The 19,546-nt window shown below is 38.0% G+C and overlaps 1 protein-coding gene across 3 annotated transcripts in view; it reads right to left on the bottom strand.

The window, feature by feature from the left end:
* Rps6ka3 (ribosomal protein S6 kinase A3) overlaps positions 1-19,546 on the bottom strand; it is a 119,099-nt gene that overhangs the window by 5,142 nt on the left and 94,411 nt on the right. For all 3 annotated transcript variants that reach the window (XR_008721110.1, XM_055615716.1, XM_055615715.1), the window contains 6 exons: positions 19,155-19,244; positions 17,245-17,403; positions 12,876-13,037; positions 9,201-9,277; positions 8,443-8,560; positions 673-813 (listed from right to left, as the gene is read on the bottom strand). Coding sequence is in view for 2 of the 3 variants with exons in the window: in XM_055615716.1 (XP_055471691.1) it covers positions 673-813; positions 8,443-8,560; positions 9,201-9,277; positions 12,876-13,037; positions 17,245-17,403; positions 19,155-19,244 (747 nt within the window). In the remaining variant the exon portion in view is untranslated. The remainder of the gene's footprint in view (positions 1-672; positions 814-8,442; positions 8,561-9,200; positions 9,278-12,875; positions 13,038-17,244; positions 17,404-19,154; positions 19,245-19,546) is intronic.

Here is a 19,546-nt window from a genome sequence, read left to right as displayed (position 1 = left end):
CCAGGGATTTTTTTTTTTCTGAGACAAGGTTTCTCTGTGTACCCTTGGCTGTCCAGGACTCACTTTGTAGACCAGGCTGGCCTTGAACTCCCCTCTGCCTCTGCCTCCCCAAGTGCTGGGATTACAGACGTGCTCCATCAAGCCTGGTGGGGATTTTTTTTATGTAAATGAATATAGAGGTTTATTAGTTTCATAATGAGAATAACCGCTGGTCAATTTTTCAGATTTAACTAAAACTGAGGCCAGTGTGTGAGGCTGATACTTTATATGAGAAAAGACAGGTCGGGGCTCAAATAGAGCAGTTCTCATTTTCTTAGGGTCATTTAATTTGTCTTTATAACCATGTAATATGAGAGACTATAAGCCATGAGCTTTCAGTTAGAAAAATTTATCGATTCTGTCCTTACTGATAGTGAACACCTATGTATACAGAATGACAGAAATGCAAAAGTTCCCCTTAAGTTAACTTAATTACTGACATTCTGGTATGCCTTGTGTCCCCTGCCCTCAAGGTATTAGGCACTCTTATATGAAAATCCCATACTAGATCTTGTAAACAAGATGAAAAGGAAAGTTGCTGAGGGCACAGAGATGGGATTCTTGGATGCTCAGATGGTGTTGTCCACCTTGAAGTTCACACAGAAAGCAATGGCTGGATATAGGGCTGCTCACCTTTACAAGATGCGGTGCATCCTGTCTGTTTAGTTGGTATTGTGGCAGTTGGTCCCAGTGGACAATCCAAGGATGTCTGAGCACAAGAGCAGCAGTCAGTCTCTGATGAGGATCTACATGAAGCATCTTTGACACCAGATCCTATCAGATGAAGGAGAATAATAAGACAAGGTTAATTTTCCTCTTTTTCTCTCATATTTCTTTTTCTCTCTTTCTTTTTGGTCTTCCAAGACAGGATTTCTCTGTGCAACAGAGCTCTGACTGTCCTGGACTCACTTTGTAGGCCAGGATGGCCACAAACTCACACAGATCTGTGTGCCTCTGCCTCCCAAGTGCTGGGATTAAAGGCATGCACCACTGTGCCTGGTTTCTCTTGTATTTCTATGATCAGCATTCTTCTTCAGATTTTATGATGCTGTATTTCTTGATTGCAGCCCTTTTGTCATAAAGCAATTTTTTCTCACAAATAAGTTTGTGAGAAAAATACTCCAATCACTCCTTTCTCTTCCCTGAGTGCTACAATGTTGCAAAGGCTCAGTTTACTCTGGCTTTTCTTAGCTCTGCTCTGATTCTAGAGGCTCAAAACATGCGGAGACCTTGGGAAGCTTTAGTTCAGTATGGGAGAGACAAAGACTCAGTTAAAAAGCATGGTAAGGTCTTTGATTAGATGAAAACGTGCCAATAGCAGCTAGAAGAACATAAAGAGATACCTGGCCTAAGCTGGGAGATGGCTTCAAAAATGTCACTTTTGATTGTTACTTTTTTGAGATATTCTTTCCATGTACCCTCAAGTGGCCTGGTACTCTCTTTGTAGCTCAGTGTAGCCTCAAACCTGTGGAAATCTTCCTGCCTCAGATTCCTGAATGCTTTTAAAAGTGACTCTTTTTTTTTTTTTTAAATTGATTTATTTATTTTATGTATGAGTGCCAGATTCCAGTATAGATGGTTGTGAGCCACTATCTGGTTGCTGGGAATTGACCTTAGGACCCCTGGAAGGGCAGACAATGCTCTTATCCACTGAGCCATCTCTCCAGCCCCCATAGAAGTGAGTCTTAAAAGGAAGGTGAAACCTTAATAATGGGTAGGAGCTGAATTTCAGAAGGTACGGAGGAAGCAGAACATTTCAGGTAGACAAAAGGGAGTGCATCTGGAGGAAAGCCTTAAGGTACAAGAGAACATGTCTATGGTGCCTTGAATGAGAATGGCCTTCATAAGCATCTATGCTCCAATACTTGGTCCCCAGTTGGTGGAACTGTTTGGGAAGGATTAGAGGGTATGTTCTTGTTGGAGGAAAGGTGTTACTAGAGACAGGCTCTGATGTTTCAAAAGACGCATGCCATTTCAAGTTAGCACTCTCTGCCTCCTGCTTGTGGTTTGAGATGTGAACTGCTTCTCCTGCCACCATGCCTTTCCTCCATTATGGAGTCTAACCCTCTGGAACTGTCAGCCCAAAATCAAATACTTTCTAAGTTGCCTTGATCGTGGGGTTTACCACAGCAATAGTAAGTAACTAATACAACATCATATTTGAGGAACTGACTAACGCGACTAGTGTGGCTACAGTAGACAACTGTTCTCAAGGAGAACATGGCAGCCAATAAAGTGAAAGAGGTGAGAAAAGACAGGTGAGGAAGATCTTTGCAAACTATATTAACCAATATGGACTTATTCTAAAGCAATAAAGCAAGAAATTAAGGTGGTCAACTTTGTAATTTGGATAGATTATACTCTTTATGTATGGAGGAAAATAGGTTACGGGGCAAAAGCCTGGGGATTTAGTTTTCTTGTCTGTTTTGAAGACAAGGCCTCACATAGACTAAGTAGACTTCAAACTTACTAAGTCACCATAGATTACCTTGAACACTTAATTTCCCTGCCTCAGTTTCTCAAATGCTGAGATTTTAGGAATGCACCATCACTCCTGGGTAGGAAAAATGCCTTGACAGCACCTAGTGGTTGACTACATACTGGGAATTAGGGAGTTGCTGCTCTAGGTACTCTTCTGTTTTAAACACTTGTGGACTCTTTTGGCTATTATTAACAGCTAAAAACAGGAATAAGATACTGAACAGAACTGGAAATAAAGAGTGAGCCAGGCATGACAGCACATGGGTGTAGTCCTAGCTGCTTGGGAGGTTGAAGGAGGATTCATTAAACTCAGGAGTTTGGCCATAGCCTGAGCAATACTTTATGACACTCTGTATCAAAAATAAATAAGTAAAAAAAAAAATAGGTAAAAGAATTAAAAAAAAAAAAAAAGAAAAAAGACCTTTCTTATCAAATTCTGAAAATGGACCAAAGTACTTAAAGTAAATGTAAAATTCCAGGGCCAAAACAAAACTCATTATAATTTTAATAACACCTCTGTGTTTGACTGGCCAAGTAATTTCAAAGTTCTCTTTCTTTTACTGCTAACCCTTCAACGGGTACTCACCATGCCTGGCACTCCTCCCTTCCTTGTGGTTCTGAGGAAGGCCTTACAACTCTTAGGCAAGAATTCAACCACTGAGCTATGTATCTGCATCCTACCCCAGGCCCAGTTTTCTCTTTAAATGGTAGCATTTTGCTGAATCTCTTCTGTGGTTCTTTCATCACTATGCTCTGATAATCTTATTCACAATCATTACTTTAGCTACTGTAGATGATGTCAACTCCTTCATACTTCACCATAGACTTCTAAGACATGCAGCCATAAGGCCCATTTCCTTAATAGCCAAACATCTCTTAATTACATAAGTATTTCAAATTTATTATGTCCAAATCTTGAACTACTACCGTCTCAAAGCTTCTTAGATATCCAAATGCTTGATGAAAGATACTCTTTTACATTTGCCTTAAGTAGCATGTGGACTGCATGCTTGATAGCTGCTTCTTACTCATTTATGTTCAATAAACTATAAAGACTGTTCTGTCTTCTAAATTTCCCTTTCATTTGTCTCAGATTCCGTTGCAGTTGGAATAATTAAGGCCTTCACCATTCGTGATGTGTAATGCATAAAAACCTTACAAGTAAAAACCCTAATCTTATGCCAGTCAGCACTGAATAAAATAATGCAACTCAAACAGGTATCAAACTTTGAGAGTAAATACTCAGTAAAGGGGAGATGTGATCGTGTTCTCTTCTCATAGCTTTTATGTAACCCAAACTACTGACAATGTTCACATAGGCAACACAGGGACACAGCCATATTAACATAATCCTCTTTTTCACTTTGTGGGTAATGATAGCATTACATGATGCTTACAATAGGGAGTCTTAACTGTGTAATAGGTGCAAAAACTACTCTAATTGCTTGGAATTTATAAGACAAGCTGAGTTTAATATCATTTTTATGCTTTATATTTGGGTCTCCAACCTCATCTCTCACTAAAAAAAGCATTCTGGACTGAAGATGAATTCAAAGCACCAAGGTAACTTTAACTAGTTTTAACTGACTAGAAAAAGCAAGTGATGTGTAAGTTCTGATACTCTGGTTATGGGTAACATTTCTTCATATACCTCACCCATGTTTGTGGAAGACTGCATGGATGAAAACGACTGTTCTGTGGAGTGCAAGATAGAAAATCTGGTTATTGTACACAGCTTAGTAGTTTTCTCTCATTTTTTTTCTTCCAAGATGGTGTCTCTGTGTAGCCCTGGCTGGCCTGGCTCAGAGATCTGCCTGCCTCTTGAGTGCTGGAATTATAGACACCACAATGCCTAGCTAGCTTAATAGTTTGTTTTCTTAAAAAAATTTCCACAATATCTAGAGTAAGCCAATAATCCTAAATATGAGTCACAAAGCTGTTTACAATTCAGGTTCATCAGCTATCTTTGCTTGTGCATGCTGTAAGAGTCACATCAAATGACCAGTCTGGAGGCATTTTGCTGTTCTCATGCTCTTATCACCACCTAGTGGCATCCACTCAAGTTCTCCATAGCTTTCTTGTCCAGATCATCTGTAATCTTCTTTAGCACAAAAACTGTACTAAGCTGTAATACAAGAAATCTTGTATTGTGCATCTTGGGTTGTCTTTCTGCCAGATCATGAGTTTTCTGAGGTCAAGAATTCTACCTTTGCCACATCTTTTCTCTTCAGGCCTTTTATTTATGAAGCATATTCTGGCAACCAATAAGAAGAATTAAGAAGAAAACAGGTACCCAGAAAAATGAAGAATCAGCTTTAAGAAATCTTACTGTTAGAAAAACATAAAACTAATAATATTTTTTTATTTTTGATGCTGGGAAAAATCTCACCCAGGGACTCATGGTTGTTAAGCCCATGCTCTATCACTAAGCTACCTATTTCATGCATGCCTGGGGTATCCAGAGGTCAGAAGTTATTGGGTCCCCTGTAACTGGAGTTACAGAGGATTCTGAGCCATCATGTGGGTGTTGGGAAATGAATCCAGGTTCTCCACAAGAGCAATAAAGTGCTCTCAACAACTGATCAGTCTCTCCAGCCTCCACATCTCCTTGATTAATGATTGGTGTGGGAAGATCCAGCCTACTGTGGGCGGTGCCATCCCTGGGCAGGTGGTCCTGGCCTATATATAAAATCAGGCTGACTCCTGCTCATTTGTAGGCCATGCCATCCAGAAGAACAGATAGGCACTTAGCTCAATTGCCATCAGAGAGGCTTCATCTAATAATTGATTAGAGTAGATACAGAGACCCATAATCGAGAATTAGGCAGAGCTTAGGGGAACCCTGTAAAAACTGGGAAGGGAGGAAGGACACTAGGAGAACTTGGCACACAGAATCAAATAAGCAAGCCTCATAGAGGTGTTGGAGGTTGGTCTGATGCTGATTTCTGACCCCGTAAAATTTGGTTACACCTATCTTTGTCTTGTAAACCTGCCTAAGACATATCTGATTGGTTGATTAAACAACCTTTATCTGGGCAGGGCAGATGGGGTAGGCGTGGCTAAGGTTCCTGGTCTTTGGAGACAGAGAGGATCATAGGAAACAGAGGAAGAGAGAGGACGCCACCATGGGTTAGCATGGAGAAAAAAACCACGTGGCACTGAAGACAGGACTCCAATGCTGGCGTGGAAAGGCCCAGGTAAAGAGTAAAAGCATCTCTTTAAGTGTTTCTCTGCCATTCTATATTCCTCTAGAGAAAATTTTTAAAGAGATGCTCAACATCCTTAGCCATCAGGGAGATGCAAATCAAAATGACCCTGGATTTCACCTTACACCCATCAGAATGGCTAAGATGAATAACTCAAGTGATATCACATGCTGGAGAGGTGTGGAGAAAGGGGAACCCTCCTCCATTGCTGGTGGGAATGTAAACTGGTACAACCACTTTGGAAATCAATCTGGCGCTTTCTCAGACAATTAGGAACAGTGATTCCTCAAGCTATACCACTCCTAGGCATATACCCAAATTATGCTCAAGTACACAACAGGGACATTTGCTCAACCATGTTTGTAGCAGCTTTATTTGTAATAGCCAGAATATGGAAACAACCCAGATGTCCCTCAATGGAGGAATGGATACAGAAATTGTGGTACTTTTACACAATGGAATACTACTCAGCAATTAAAAACAAGGAAATCGTGAAATTTGCAGGTAAATGGTGGGATCTAGAAAAGATCATTCTGAGTGAGGTATCTCAGAAGGAGAAAGACATACATGGTATATACTCACTTATTTAGACCTATAAGATATGATAAACATAATAAAATCTATACACTGAAAGAAGATAAACAAGAAGGAGGACCCAGGGTAAGATGATCAATCCTCACTTAGAAAGACAAATGGGATGGACATTGGATGTAGGAGAAAACAAGCAACAGGACAGGAGCCTACCACAGAGGGCCTCTGAAAGACTCTACCTAGCAGTGTACCAAAGCAGATACTGAGACTCATAATTAAACCTTCAGCAGAGTGCAGGGAATCATAAGAAAGAAGGGGGAGTTAGTATGACCTGAAGAGGACAGGAGCTCCACAGGAACCTGATATATCTGGGCACAGGGGTCTTTTATGAGACGGTTTCTCCATCCAAGGACCATGTATAGATATAACCTAGAACCCCTGTTTGGATGTAGCCCATGGTAGCTCAGTATCCAAGTGGATATTAAGTGGATATTACCCTATTAAAGTGATCAGGGACTATTTCAGACATGAACTCAATGGCAGGCTCTTTGAACACCCCCTTGTCCCCCGCTGAGAAAGGAGCAGTCCTGCTAGGCCACAGAGGAGGACTTTGCAGCCAGTCCTGAAGATACCTGATAAACCACTGTCAGATGAAAGGGGAGAGGTCCTCCCCAATCAGTGGACTTGGAAAGGGGCAGGGAGGAGATGAGGGAGGGAGGGAGAGTGGGATTGGGAGAGAATGAGGGAATGGGATACAGCTGGGATACAAAGTTAATAGACTGTAACTAATATTTAAAAAATTAAAAAAACGAAAGAAAAAATAAAAATAAAAGCAAGTACCATGGGATTATGGATGAAAGGTAGTGCAATTTAGGAGGATTTAGGTGGATGGCATTGGATGGGGGCTGGGAGATGATGGTGACTATCATATTGACACAGTGTAAGTGAAATTCCCAACTGGCCCAATGTAAATAAGGCAATTATAAACCTAATAGGTGTCTGTGTCTTATTATTTGTGACAGTGGGTTAAATAATACCACTGTGATAATTTTAGGCCTAATAAACATTTCATAGCCCAATACCCATATTACTTTTTTACAACAACCTAGGGGCTCACAGAGACTGAAGTGGCAACCATGGAGCCTGCATGGTTTTGCACTAGTTCCTCTGCATATGTTATGGTTGTATATCATAGTGTTCTTATGAGATTCCTAACAGTGGGAGTGGGGGCTGTCTCTGACCCTTTCATCTGCTCTTAGGAACCTTTTCTTCCTACTGGATTGCCTCATCCAGCCTTTATTTGAGGGTTTGTGCCTAGTTTTATTGTAACTTGTTATGCCACGTTTGGTTGCTATCCTTTGGTGGTTCTTTTCTGAAGGGAAACGAAAAAAGAGTGGATCTGGGGGAGAGGGGAAGTAGAAGAGAGGACAGGAGGAGTGGAGGGAGAGGAAACTGTGGACAGGATGTAATGTATAAGAGAATAAAAAGAAAAGATTGGCATACTACCATAAAAAAAAGGGAGCAGGTTGAGCAAGCCATGGAGAGCAAATGAGTAAGCAGCATTCTTTATGGACTCAGTTTTTACTGCACTTCCTTTTGTGGCTTCCCTCAGTGATGGACTGTGATCAGAAAGTGTTAAGCCAAATAAACTCTTTCCTCTCCACTTGCTTTTGTCATGTTGCTTATCATAGCAATAGAAAGCACACTAGAAAACTGTACAAGCATGAGGAGGACCTGAGTTTGATTTCCCAGTACCCACAGAAAAAGCTGAATATTACTGCATGCATTGTAATCTCAGAGTTAGGGAGGCAGAGATAGGTAGATCTGTGGGGCTCACTGTAGCCTAATTGGTGCGCTCTATACAACTTTGAGAACCTGCCTCAAAGCAGACAAGCAAGCAAACAACACCCACTCAACTCAAGTTTGGATGGCCAGCCACTATGGGAAAGACACCCAAAATCGTCCTTTGTACTCCACATCCTTTACACACATATCTATCTGCTCACTGACAAACATGTGCACACCTCACCAACCTATTCCCCTGTCAAAACTGTCTGTAATAGGGCTGAGGGGTAGAGTTCAGTGGTAGAATGTGTACTTAGCATATATAATATGCTGGGCTCAATTCCTACCCCTAATAACAAAACAAAAGGAAACAACCATGTTAATTGGAAGTCACACGTACCTTTGCTGTATCTGAAACAGAATTCCAGTAACCACCACTGAGTGAGAATTTTCCGCTACCTATTCGTGCCAATATTTCCTCTGGAGTATCATCAGGGCCATTTGCAAATGGAGTGTAACTAGATTATAATAAAGTTGAAATGTCAATGAATAAAATTTCTCTTATGGTTGGTAATATTTACATTTCTTTGTAGTCTCTAAAATTATTCTGAGTAATTCAGTTAATATAATACTTTGTTGGAGTCCATGAAAATGAATAAAAGACAGTAAAATGAAGCTCCATAAACCAAATAACAGGTTATACTAATTAGACTTAATATCTAATATTATATGTTTTTTAAGTTATGACACAATCTAGCATAATATATTAAAAACATATATGCTTATTATATAATTATAATAAAAATATAGAAAATTAATTAAAAGACAGCTATTGGCAGGTGTGGTAGTGTACCACTTTAATCCCAGCACTGGGAGGCAGAAACAAGCAGATCTCTGTGAGTCTGAGGCCATAAAGAGTTCCAGTCCAGCCAGAACACAGTGAGATCCTGACTCAAAAAAAGGAAAAAAAAAAAAAAGAAAAGCTAATTTAAAAAAGGGATAAAGATATAAATATATTATTATAGGGCATATATAAAATATTTATTATGTGTATTATATATAGTAGTATGAGAAACATGAAAAGATATTACAATACAGGGATTAAAAAGTCTACATAATTTAAGTACTGAAGAATAACGACTTATGATACACACTTACCCAGTAAGCATTGTATAAAGAAGGACACCAAGACTCCATATATCACAGGCAGCATCATAACCTTGTCGTTTTAAAACCTAGAAAAAGTAAAAGATGAATATTACCATGTTAATACACACACACACACGCACACGCACACGCACGTGTATGCCAGCTTGTCTATACTTGTACCACAAAGGTCAGGAGCGGGTGTCTAATTGCATGGAACTGGAGTTATAAATGTCTGTTAGCTGCTGGTCCTCTGCAAGAGCAGCATGTGCTCTTAACTGATGTTATCTCTCTAGCTTTACCACACTGATGTTTTTTTTTAACATATATTTGGATAGTAAGTGGATTTATATTTTCCAAAGCAATACACGTAAGAACAACTTCAATAAAACTTGAATAACAAATAAGATCATTCAGTAATCCAATATTAGAACATTTTGCTTCTGTTAATTCATATATACATCTATGAATTTAACATTGGTATTTGAACACTTACTGTGTACTGCTGCTGGTACAGAGGATACTTTCTCTACTTCTTAAGACATAGTCTCACTATGTAGTTCTGGCTGGCCTGGAATTCACTATGTACACCAGGCTGGCCCAGAACTCATAGGAATCTACCTGCCTCTGCCTTAGTGATGGGATTGAAGGTGTCTGTGCCACCACACCTGGCAAGTTTCTTATCTTAATGAATTTCTATTTTGCATGCGGCTATAGAAATGACTATATATATTTTGAGATAGGGTCTCACTCTACAGTCCAGGCTGGCTTCAAATTTCTTATGTAGTGTGGGCAAGTCATGAACTCTTTTTGTTTTAGTTTTTCAAGACAGGGTTTCTTATAAAGCCTTGGCTGTCCTGGACTCACTTTGTAGAGCAGGCTGGTCTTCATGTCACAGAGATCTGCCTGCCTCTGCCTCCTGAGTGCTGGGATTACAGGTATGAGCCACTGCACCTGGCTGTGACCTTTTGACCCTATTATTCGGCTTCCCTAGCACTAGGATTATAGGTATGCCTCTCATGACTAGCAATTAACAGTACTTTTAAGAACACATGTATCCTCATACAAATGATACATTGCTATAACCACTAATTCATATAATTTGATCCACTCAAACATTTGTTCATCATCATTGATTATTATCAGTTATGAGCTATAAGAAACTTTGAAAAAGGGTACATCTCTTTGTTTTTTTATGTCATTTTTAATTAATTTTTGATGTTTTAATATTAATTACAGTTTATTCACTTTGTATCTCAGCTGTAGGCCCCTCCTTCATCCCCTCCCAATCCCACTCTCCTTCCTCATCTCCTCCCATGTTCCTCTACAAGTGCAATGATAGATGAGGTCCTCCTCCCCTTCCATCTGACCCTAGCTTATCAGGTCTCCTCAGGACTGTCTGCATTGTCCTCCTCTGTGGCTTGGCAAGGCAGCTCCCCCATCAGGGGAAGGTGATCAAAGAGCCAGGCACTGGATTCATGTCAGAGACAGTCCCTGTTACCCTTACTAGGGAAGCCACTTGGATACTGAACTGCCATGGGCTACATCTGTGCAGGGGTTCTAGGTTATATCCATAAATGGAGTATCAGTCTCAAGACCCCTGGGCCCAGATATTTTGGTTGTTGCTCTCCTCGTGGAGCTTCTATTCTCTCCAGGTCTTACTATCTCCCCCTTCTTTCATAAGATTCCCTGCACTCTGCCCAAAGTTTGGCTGTAAGTCTCAGCATCTGCTTTGATACACTGCTGGGTAGAGTCTTTCAGAGGCCCTCCTGTGATAGGCTCCTGTCCTGTGTTTTTTTTTTTTTTTTTTTTTTTTAAGATTTAGTTATCATGTATACAGTGTTTTGCCTGCATGTGTACCTGCATCTCAGAAGAATCCACCAGGTTCAATTTTAGGAACTACCAGTGTTCTTTAGACTTAAAAAAAAAGATTTATTTATTATTTATACAATATTTTGCCTGCACACCAGATCTCACTATAGATGGTTGTGAGCCACAATGTGGCTGCTGGGAATTGAACTCAGGACCTCTAGAAGAACAACCAGTGCTCTTAACCCCTGAGCCATCTCTCAAGTCCAAGAATCCATTTATTAAAAAATAGAATATAGCAGAGAAATCCAACATATAAATAGTTAACAATTCAACATTAAGTATTATAAAAAAACATGTCAGGAAAGACTGAGATTGAGGTGAATATTTATTAACTTTTGTGTAGTTGGGGATCAAATCCAAGGCTTCCTATAGGTTACAGAAACACTCATCACTGAGGTTATACTTTGAGGTCCAATTTATTTTTGACATGGGGAGTTAGCTAGTTTGTATTGCACCATCTAGTAAGATGTCTGTAGACAAAGAGAGGAGGCAGAAGACAGTCAAAAGTAGAAGCAAGAAGGCAAAACTGGGTATTTTGGCTCACGTCTGTAATCCCAGCACTTGGGTGGCTAAGGTGGATCACTGCAAGTTCAAGGCCAGGCTCAGTATAGAACTGAGGCCCTGATTCAGAATAAAACAAGAGGACAGAACAGTCTTCATGACAGAAAAAGAAATATAAAGTGGCTAGAATTTCAGGTAGAGGATACTAAAGAAACTGGAGAGATTTTGTAATATCTTACTAAGGAATTTAATTTTTTTCCCTATCTGATATCATTGAAGGATTAAACAGAGAAATGGAGGGCTGGCATTTTATTTCAACTATCAGTGATTCTTCAATTAAACAATAAATAACTATTCTATATTGAAAATATCAAATGAGTTCTTTTTTTTACATTTATACATCATAGAATTTATACATGTTCATACATTCAATAAGTGTAGAATATACCTGAGACTCCATTCACCTAAAAAAGTATAAATTACAATAATACAATGCCGAACAATAATATCAGACTACATTGATAATTATTTCACAATGGCTACTCAGAAGCAGAAACAGAAAAATTAGGTATACTTATCATAAAAAAGGGACTGAGACCTGTTGAAACAACCAATTTGTGATATGTCACTGAAGGTGCTTAAAACTAAGAATGTGATACTATGTTCAGAGCATCAGCTTTTACACTTAAAATTGTAAGTGTATTATCAGAGATAGAATTTTATAAACAAAAAAATTAAAAAAAAATTGTGATGGTTATTCTTCCTTGTCAGCTTGTTTGGTTCTGAAATGGGTTCAGACAAAGCCTCAAGGTGGATATGTAAGGTATTTCCTGGAAAGGGATGACAATCCCTTAGAATGGGAGCAACCTGCAGATGGTAGGCCAGATTAAGGAGATCTATACAATGAAAAAGCCATGGCTTTTCCCTCTCTGCCTTTTCTTTGATCAGGAGTGCATTTATCTCCTCGTTACTGCTGTTGTAGCTGCCATTATTTACTGACATTGAAACTTCTGGCTCTGGGAGAATTCTGAAGTTCTTCATCATCAGCTTGGAACTATTGAAGCATCTAGCCTTGTGAACTGAGAAGTTACAAGATTCTCAACTTGTAGGCTGTTAGGGGCTGTCATCATACTCTGTGTCCACCTCTATGCTTGTCACTTGAGGGAGTTCTATGTTTCTAATAAGTGTTTGGCCCTGCTCTACTGATGTAATTTTTATTATTATTATTATTATTAGTTACAGTTTGTTAACTTTGAGTTCTTAAATGAGTTCTTAATATACCCAAATAGTGCAAGCACACTCTCTCAAAATTACCTCTGGTGCAACAAAATTTGCAGTATAACAAGGAGTCATGAGAAGACCATTTTCTGCTCTCAGTTGTTTTGCAAAGCCAAAGTCACAAATCCGAATAGATTCGGGATTACCAGACTCATCCACATAAAGAATGTTGCTAGGCTTCAAGTCTCTGTGAACCACCTAGATGAAATAAAAATTAGAAATTTATGTTAACAATATATTTCCCCACTGAATGTTTTTTTATTCTTATACTGCCAAACAATACACCTAACAAGCATATGAGTGTAGACCTTTAAACGATCCCAACATTAGAGAATGCTATTAATAGAAGTATAGCTTTCTAACACTTGACCTGGGAATATGGAAGAGGAAGAAACAATATTAGTTACCTATTAGCTCTTGCCCAATTACATAACTGGGTAAAGGAGAAATGTAAATAACAATAACAATGATATCTATCTCCAGGTAATTAATTCATTTCATAATAGTTAGTCAGTTCCTACCACATAAAGAGCCGCAGAATCGGTGTGAATCAACCCCTAAGATCTTGGCTGTTTCATGCTAGGCACTTGCAACAAATGTAGTGGGAAGGAATATAACAGGTGTAGATAACCCATTTTGAAGTATGGGAGGGTTCCGAGAGGAAATAACATCTGATCTAAGACCTAAAGTGGACACTTAACTCATGAAAATGGTGGTAGAAAGCTATTCTACAGTGGAAGAATGCTATATACCAAGATAGAGGCACAATAAGTATATGAACTGGCACGTTGTTTTTGGGACTTAAAAATAATTTTAAAACTTAAATCCAAACCCAAATAAAAAATAAATTTTTCGATGTACAAATCAAGATACCACACGCATCAATCCATTCTCCTTTTAAAAAGAGTTTAGACTTGATTTTTTTTATTCAATCACCAAATTCAGAGTCTATACTTCAATCAACTTAGTTTTAGTACCTAACACCCTGAACATTAATTGTGTTTTACTAATTAAGCAATAAGGCATGGGGGGAAAAACAGAAGACTCAGATAACTGTATAGCTATCAGTTGCTCAGTAAATACTGACTTCTAGCAATATCAAGTTATAATACTAGGCAAGTCTTGACTAGCCCAGAAACAGAATGTTAGATCTAACTCATTCCATTTGTTAGCTTTTAAGGGCAAAATAAACAAAACACCCCAATGAACAAACAACTAAGATGAGACCACTGCACTGAAATGAATGCCTTAAAAAGTCATTTTTTAAACTGCTGAGTAGTATTCCCTGCATAAATGTACCACAATTTCTGTATTCATCCCTCAGTTGAGGGACATCTAGGTTGTTTCCAGATTCTGACAAAGCTGCTATGAACATAGTTGAGCAAATGTCCTTGTTGTATAGTTGAGCATCTTTCCGGCATATGACCAGGAGTGGTATAACTGGATCTTGAGGTAGCACTATTCCTAATTTGCTGAGAGAGAGCCAGATTGATTTCCAAAGCAGTTGTACAAGGTTACATTCCCACCAGCAGTGTAGGAACATTCCTCTTTCTCCACAACCTCTCCAGCATGTGTCATCCCTTGCATTTTTTATTTTAGCCATTCAGATGGGTGTGAGGTGGAATCTCAGGGACGTTTTGATTTGCATTTCCTGAACAACTAAGGACGTTGAACATTTCTTTAAGTGTTTCTCTGCCTTTTAATATTCCTCTGTTGAGAATTCTCTGTTTAGCACTATACCCCATTTTTTTAATTGAATTACTAGGTTTGTTGGTGTTTAACTTCTTGAGTTCTTTATATATTCTGGATATTAGCCCTCTGTCAGATATAGGGTTGGTGAAGTTCTTTTCCCAGTCTGTGGGCTGTTGTTTTGTTCTGTTGACAGTGTCCTTTGCTTTACAGAAGCTTAGTTTCATGATGTCCCATTTATTGATTGTTGATCTTAGAGCCTGTGCTGTTGGTGTTCTGTTCAGGAAGTTGTCTCCTGTTCCAGTGAGGTCAAGTCTCTTCCCCAATTTCAATTCTAACAGGTTTTGTGTGTTTTGTTTTATGTTGAGGTCTTTGATCCACTTGGACTTTAGTTTTGTGCAGGGTGATAACTATAGATCTATTTGCTTTTTTCTATATGTAGACATCCAGTTAGACCAATACCATTTCTTAAAGATGCTATCTTTTTTTTTTTTTCCATTGTATGCTTTTAGCTTCTTTGTCACAAATCAAGTATCCGTAGGTGTGTGGGTTTATTTCTGGCTCTCTGATTTGATTCTATTGATCCACCAGTTTGTTTCTATGCCAGTACCATGTAGTTTTTATTACTGTTGCTCTATTATACAGCTTGAGATCTAGGATGGAGATACCATCAGAAGATCTGTTATTGTACAGGATTGGGTTTCGTGTCATTCCATACGAAGTTGAAAATTGTTCTTTCAAGGTCTGTAAAAAATTGTGTTGGTATTTTGTTGGGAATTGCATTAAAATCTGCAGATTGCTTTTGGTATGTGGCCATTTTTACTATGTTAATCCTTCTGATCCATGGGCATGGGAGATCTTTCCATCTTCTGATATCTTCTTCAATTTTTTTTTCCAGAGACTTGAATTTTTTTTTTCATACAGGTCTTTGACTTGCTTGGATAGAGTTACACCAAGGTACTTTATGTTTTTAGTGGCTATTGTGAAGGGTGTTGTTTCCTTAATTTTTTTTCTCCGCCCATTTGTCTTTTGTATACAGGAGGGCTTCAGATTTTTTTTTAAAGTTAATTTTGTATCCAGCCACTTTGCTGAAGGTGTTCACTGGCAGAATTTTTGGGGTCACTTATATACACTATCATATCATCTGCAAAGAGTGATACTTTGACTTCTTCGTTTTCAATTTGTATCCCCTTGATTTCCTTTAGTTGTCTTATTGCTCTAGCTAGCACTCCAAGAATTATGTTGAGGAGGTAAGGGGAGCGTGGGCAGCCTTGCCTTTTCCCTGATTTCAGTGGGATTGATTTAAGTTTCTCTCCATTTAGTTGGATGTTGGTTATAGAATTGCTGTATATTGCCTTTAGTATCTTTATGTAAGTGCCTTGTATCCTGGTCTCTTCAGGACTTTAAACATGAATGAGTGTTGAATTTTATCAAATGCTTTTTCAGCATCTAAAGAGATTATCATGTGTTTTTTTTTTCTTTCAGTTTGTTTATATGGTGGATTACATTGATAGATTTCCATATACTGAACCACCCCTGCATATCTGGGATAAAGCCTACTTGGTCATAGTAGATGGTATCTTTGATGTGTTCTTGCATTCAGTTTGTGAGTGTTTTGTTGAGTATTTTTGCATCAATGTTCATAAGGGAGATTGGCCTGAAATTCTCTTTCTTTGTTAAGTCTTTGTGAGGTTTAGATATCAAGGTGACTGTGGCTTCTTAGAATGAGTTTGGTAATGTTCCTTCTGTTTCTATTTTGTGGAATAGTTTGAAGAATTTTGGTGCTAAATCTTCTTTGACGGTCTGGTAGAATTCTGTGCTGAAATTGTCTGGCCCTAGACTTTTTTCTGATGGAAGACTTAAAAAACAAAAGGAGTTGGAAAGTGGCTTCAGCTCAATCCCCAGAAATCATATTAACATGCCAGGCATGGTGGTATTTGTCTGAAATCCCAGGGTTTTGAAGGCAGATAAGAGGGCTGGGGTTTCCTGAGGCTCATCAGCCGTGAGTTTAGCGTTAATTGAATTGGTGAGCTTCAGGCTAATGAGAGACTGTGATACAAAAGATAGATGATGTTCCTGAGGATGATATTAAGGTCCATATGCATGTGCACACACATCTAAGAACACACATGCAAATGCTTAAAAATCTTTGATATACACCACATAAGCATTTTGTCAATTAAAAAATATTAATAGATAGGCAAAACTCCTTGTTCTGATATTCTGTCCTCTTCTTTATTTTTTTTTCTTTTTCCCTTTCTTCTACAGACCTCATTCTTTTGAAAACATTATTTTTTCCCCATTTACTAAAATTTGTATGCAGGAGGAAACAATAAGACCATTCACTAAGTGACTACCTTTTTTTTTTTTTTTTTTTTTTTTACTTGTCTACATGGACATAAACCACCACTTTCTTTTTCTTCTTATACCTTGAATTAGGCCTGGTTTCCAAAGAAACAGAGTGCTATGTTTAAGAGGTCCGAAGATCTCATTAACTTTTTCCTTGGAAAGCATAACAACTGAATATAAGCATGCTATAATTTCAAAGTACTTCAGGATCAATGAAAAAGTTTTATGTAAAAAAAGAGCAATAGGAAAATCAAGTTCATTATAGTTTTTCCACTACATTTATATTTGTAATTTAAGCTTAAGTATTAAGAAATAAAGGATGCACATACAAGTATGTGTGTGTATAAATTATGTTCAAAACACTTACCCCTTGTGCATGAAGATACTCAACAGTTTTGGTTATAGTAAACAGGACGGCACTGGCCTCTCGCTCAGAGAAAAACTTCTGTCTAAGAATTTTATCCAACAATTCACCTCCTTTCATAAGTTCTGTTACTACATACACATATTTTCCATCATCATATACCTATAAAATTTAACATTAAAACATAAAAAAAATGAAGCTTTACGGCTTTGCATATGTCCCTAGATTAGTACACAAACATCCTAAAGATAAGTAAGTATATTAAAAGAAATACAAAAATTGCATATTCAAGAGAAATTTACTTGTGAAATACTTGTGGAGGATTTCTGGAGATTGTGTTAAATATTTACAGTGAATAGTTTCATATTTAATGTGACTAAGTCAGCATTCTTTATCTATGACAAATTAGTCTGAGAAAATCATTGTTTTGACACTATTTAGATAGACAGCCTTTGCGCCTATGTGAGCACCGGCAGCAAGAAAGAGAGCTGACTACTTCCCTGGGAAGTGGATATTTTTGTTGATATTTATAATAATAAAAGCTAAGGGTGACAGAGATATGAGGAAATCCCAGGTAAAGGTTACTTCCCTTTGTCCTGCGGGTGGTAATGGGCAGGAAATGTTTCCTGGGAAGAAGCAGCCCTTAGCGAAGTCTTAGTTGTAGTAGTCAACCAGGCATAGAAGGGCAATGATATTTCCACTTTAGGAGTGCCATATTCAAAGAACACTTGGAGAAAATGAGGAGCATATGCTTCGAAAGGTCAACATCCCAAATAAAGCATGTCCAGAACACAGAGGGTGTAAAGAAGTATGTAAAGCTCTACAGAAGAAGGCAGGTTGGTTACACAGTTTGGGAGCCTTCAGAGAAGCTAATCAGTCTGGCATATTAATATTTTATATGTTCAAATTCACATATAGTAAACAATAATGTTAAAAATACTTTTTAAAGCAAAAGCAGAAAATTACGTAATTTTTAAGGTTTTATTAACTTAAAGGATTCATTTGTGCATGTGTATAAATGTTTATATTAGTGCCTGTGGAGGCCATCATCAGATCCCCTGGAGTCGGAGTAACAGTGGTTGATTGTAAGCCGCCTGAAGTGAGGGATGGGAAACAGACTTGGGTCCTATGGAAAAGCAACAACTGCTCTTAAATGTTGAGCTGTCTCTTTAGCTCCCTACATTTTTCTTTATAAATTGGCCATCAAGATTTTGTTCCTTTTTCCCCTTTTCTTTCTTTCTTTCTTTCTTTCTTTCTTTCTTTCTTTCTTTCTTTTTCTTTCTTTCTTTCTTTTTTTCTTTTTTTTTATTTATGGAGACAGGGTTCTCCTTTGGCTGTCCTGGACTTGCTTTGTAGACCAGGCTGGCCGTGAATTCACAGTGATCTAGTTGCCTCTGCCTCCCTGAATACTGGGATTAAACGTTTGTGACAGCATACCCAGCTCAATATTTTCTCAAATATTTTTATATTTTATTTTTTTAGGTTAATATACAAAGTAATGAATTTTATTATATAATTTTCATACATACTGTTTTTATTTAAATAAATACTCTTTTTCTACTACATTTCCCTCTAATCTCTTGTCCCTGTCCTGCTGTTTCCCTCCTTCCTACTACAAGTCCCCTTTCATGTCCCCTTCCCAAACTCTACATAAGATATCTTTATCACCTCTTATGGTTATGTTTCTAGTTTCATAACCTATACCCATCACTTGTACACACACACAAATCTAGGATCCTCATATGAGAACTATGCAGTATTTGTTACTCAAAGTCTAGGATATTTTGCTTAAGATAGCAATTTCCATAGTCATCCATTCAAATTTATGTTCTAAGCTGATTATTCTAAAGCTGTCTTTGTCTATCTATGTAGAAAAACATCCCAAATGTGGGTTTGTTACACAATCTACTTACATCCTTTAGGGTAATGATGTTTGGATGCTGTCCATAACGCAGAAGTATCTCAATCTCTTCTGTTGGGTCTCTCTTGCTTTTATCAATAATCTAAAATGCAGACATTTATCATAAAATTTCATGAACACGAACCTTAAATGTTCATAGTTATAGGCCTTAACTATGTCAATATTATACATACCAGCCATTTATCAGACAATTGTAGTCAACTAATTAGCCAGACTGTTTAATTAGAAAGCTAGTCTCCATATAGATGGCAGGCTACATAAAGCTAACCATGTGGCATATTCCTAACAAGTCAATCCAAAGTAAGTTTGTAGCAAATTTGTGACTTCCTAAAAACTCAAAAGCCTCCAGAAAAGTTATCAAGAACAAAGTTACCACATCACCTT

Source organism: Psammomys obesus, unplaced genomic scaffold (genome assembly GCF_907164565.1).
Source record: "Psammomys obesus unplaced genomic scaffold, mPsaObe1.curated_primary_1811, whole genome shotgun sequence".
NCBI classification, from domain to species: domain Eukaryota; kingdom Metazoa; phylum Chordata; class Mammalia; order Rodentia; family Muridae; genus Psammomys; species Psammomys obesus.
Note: the sequence above shows the minus strand (reverse complement) of the source record. Positions and strands in the feature narration are given on the sequence as shown.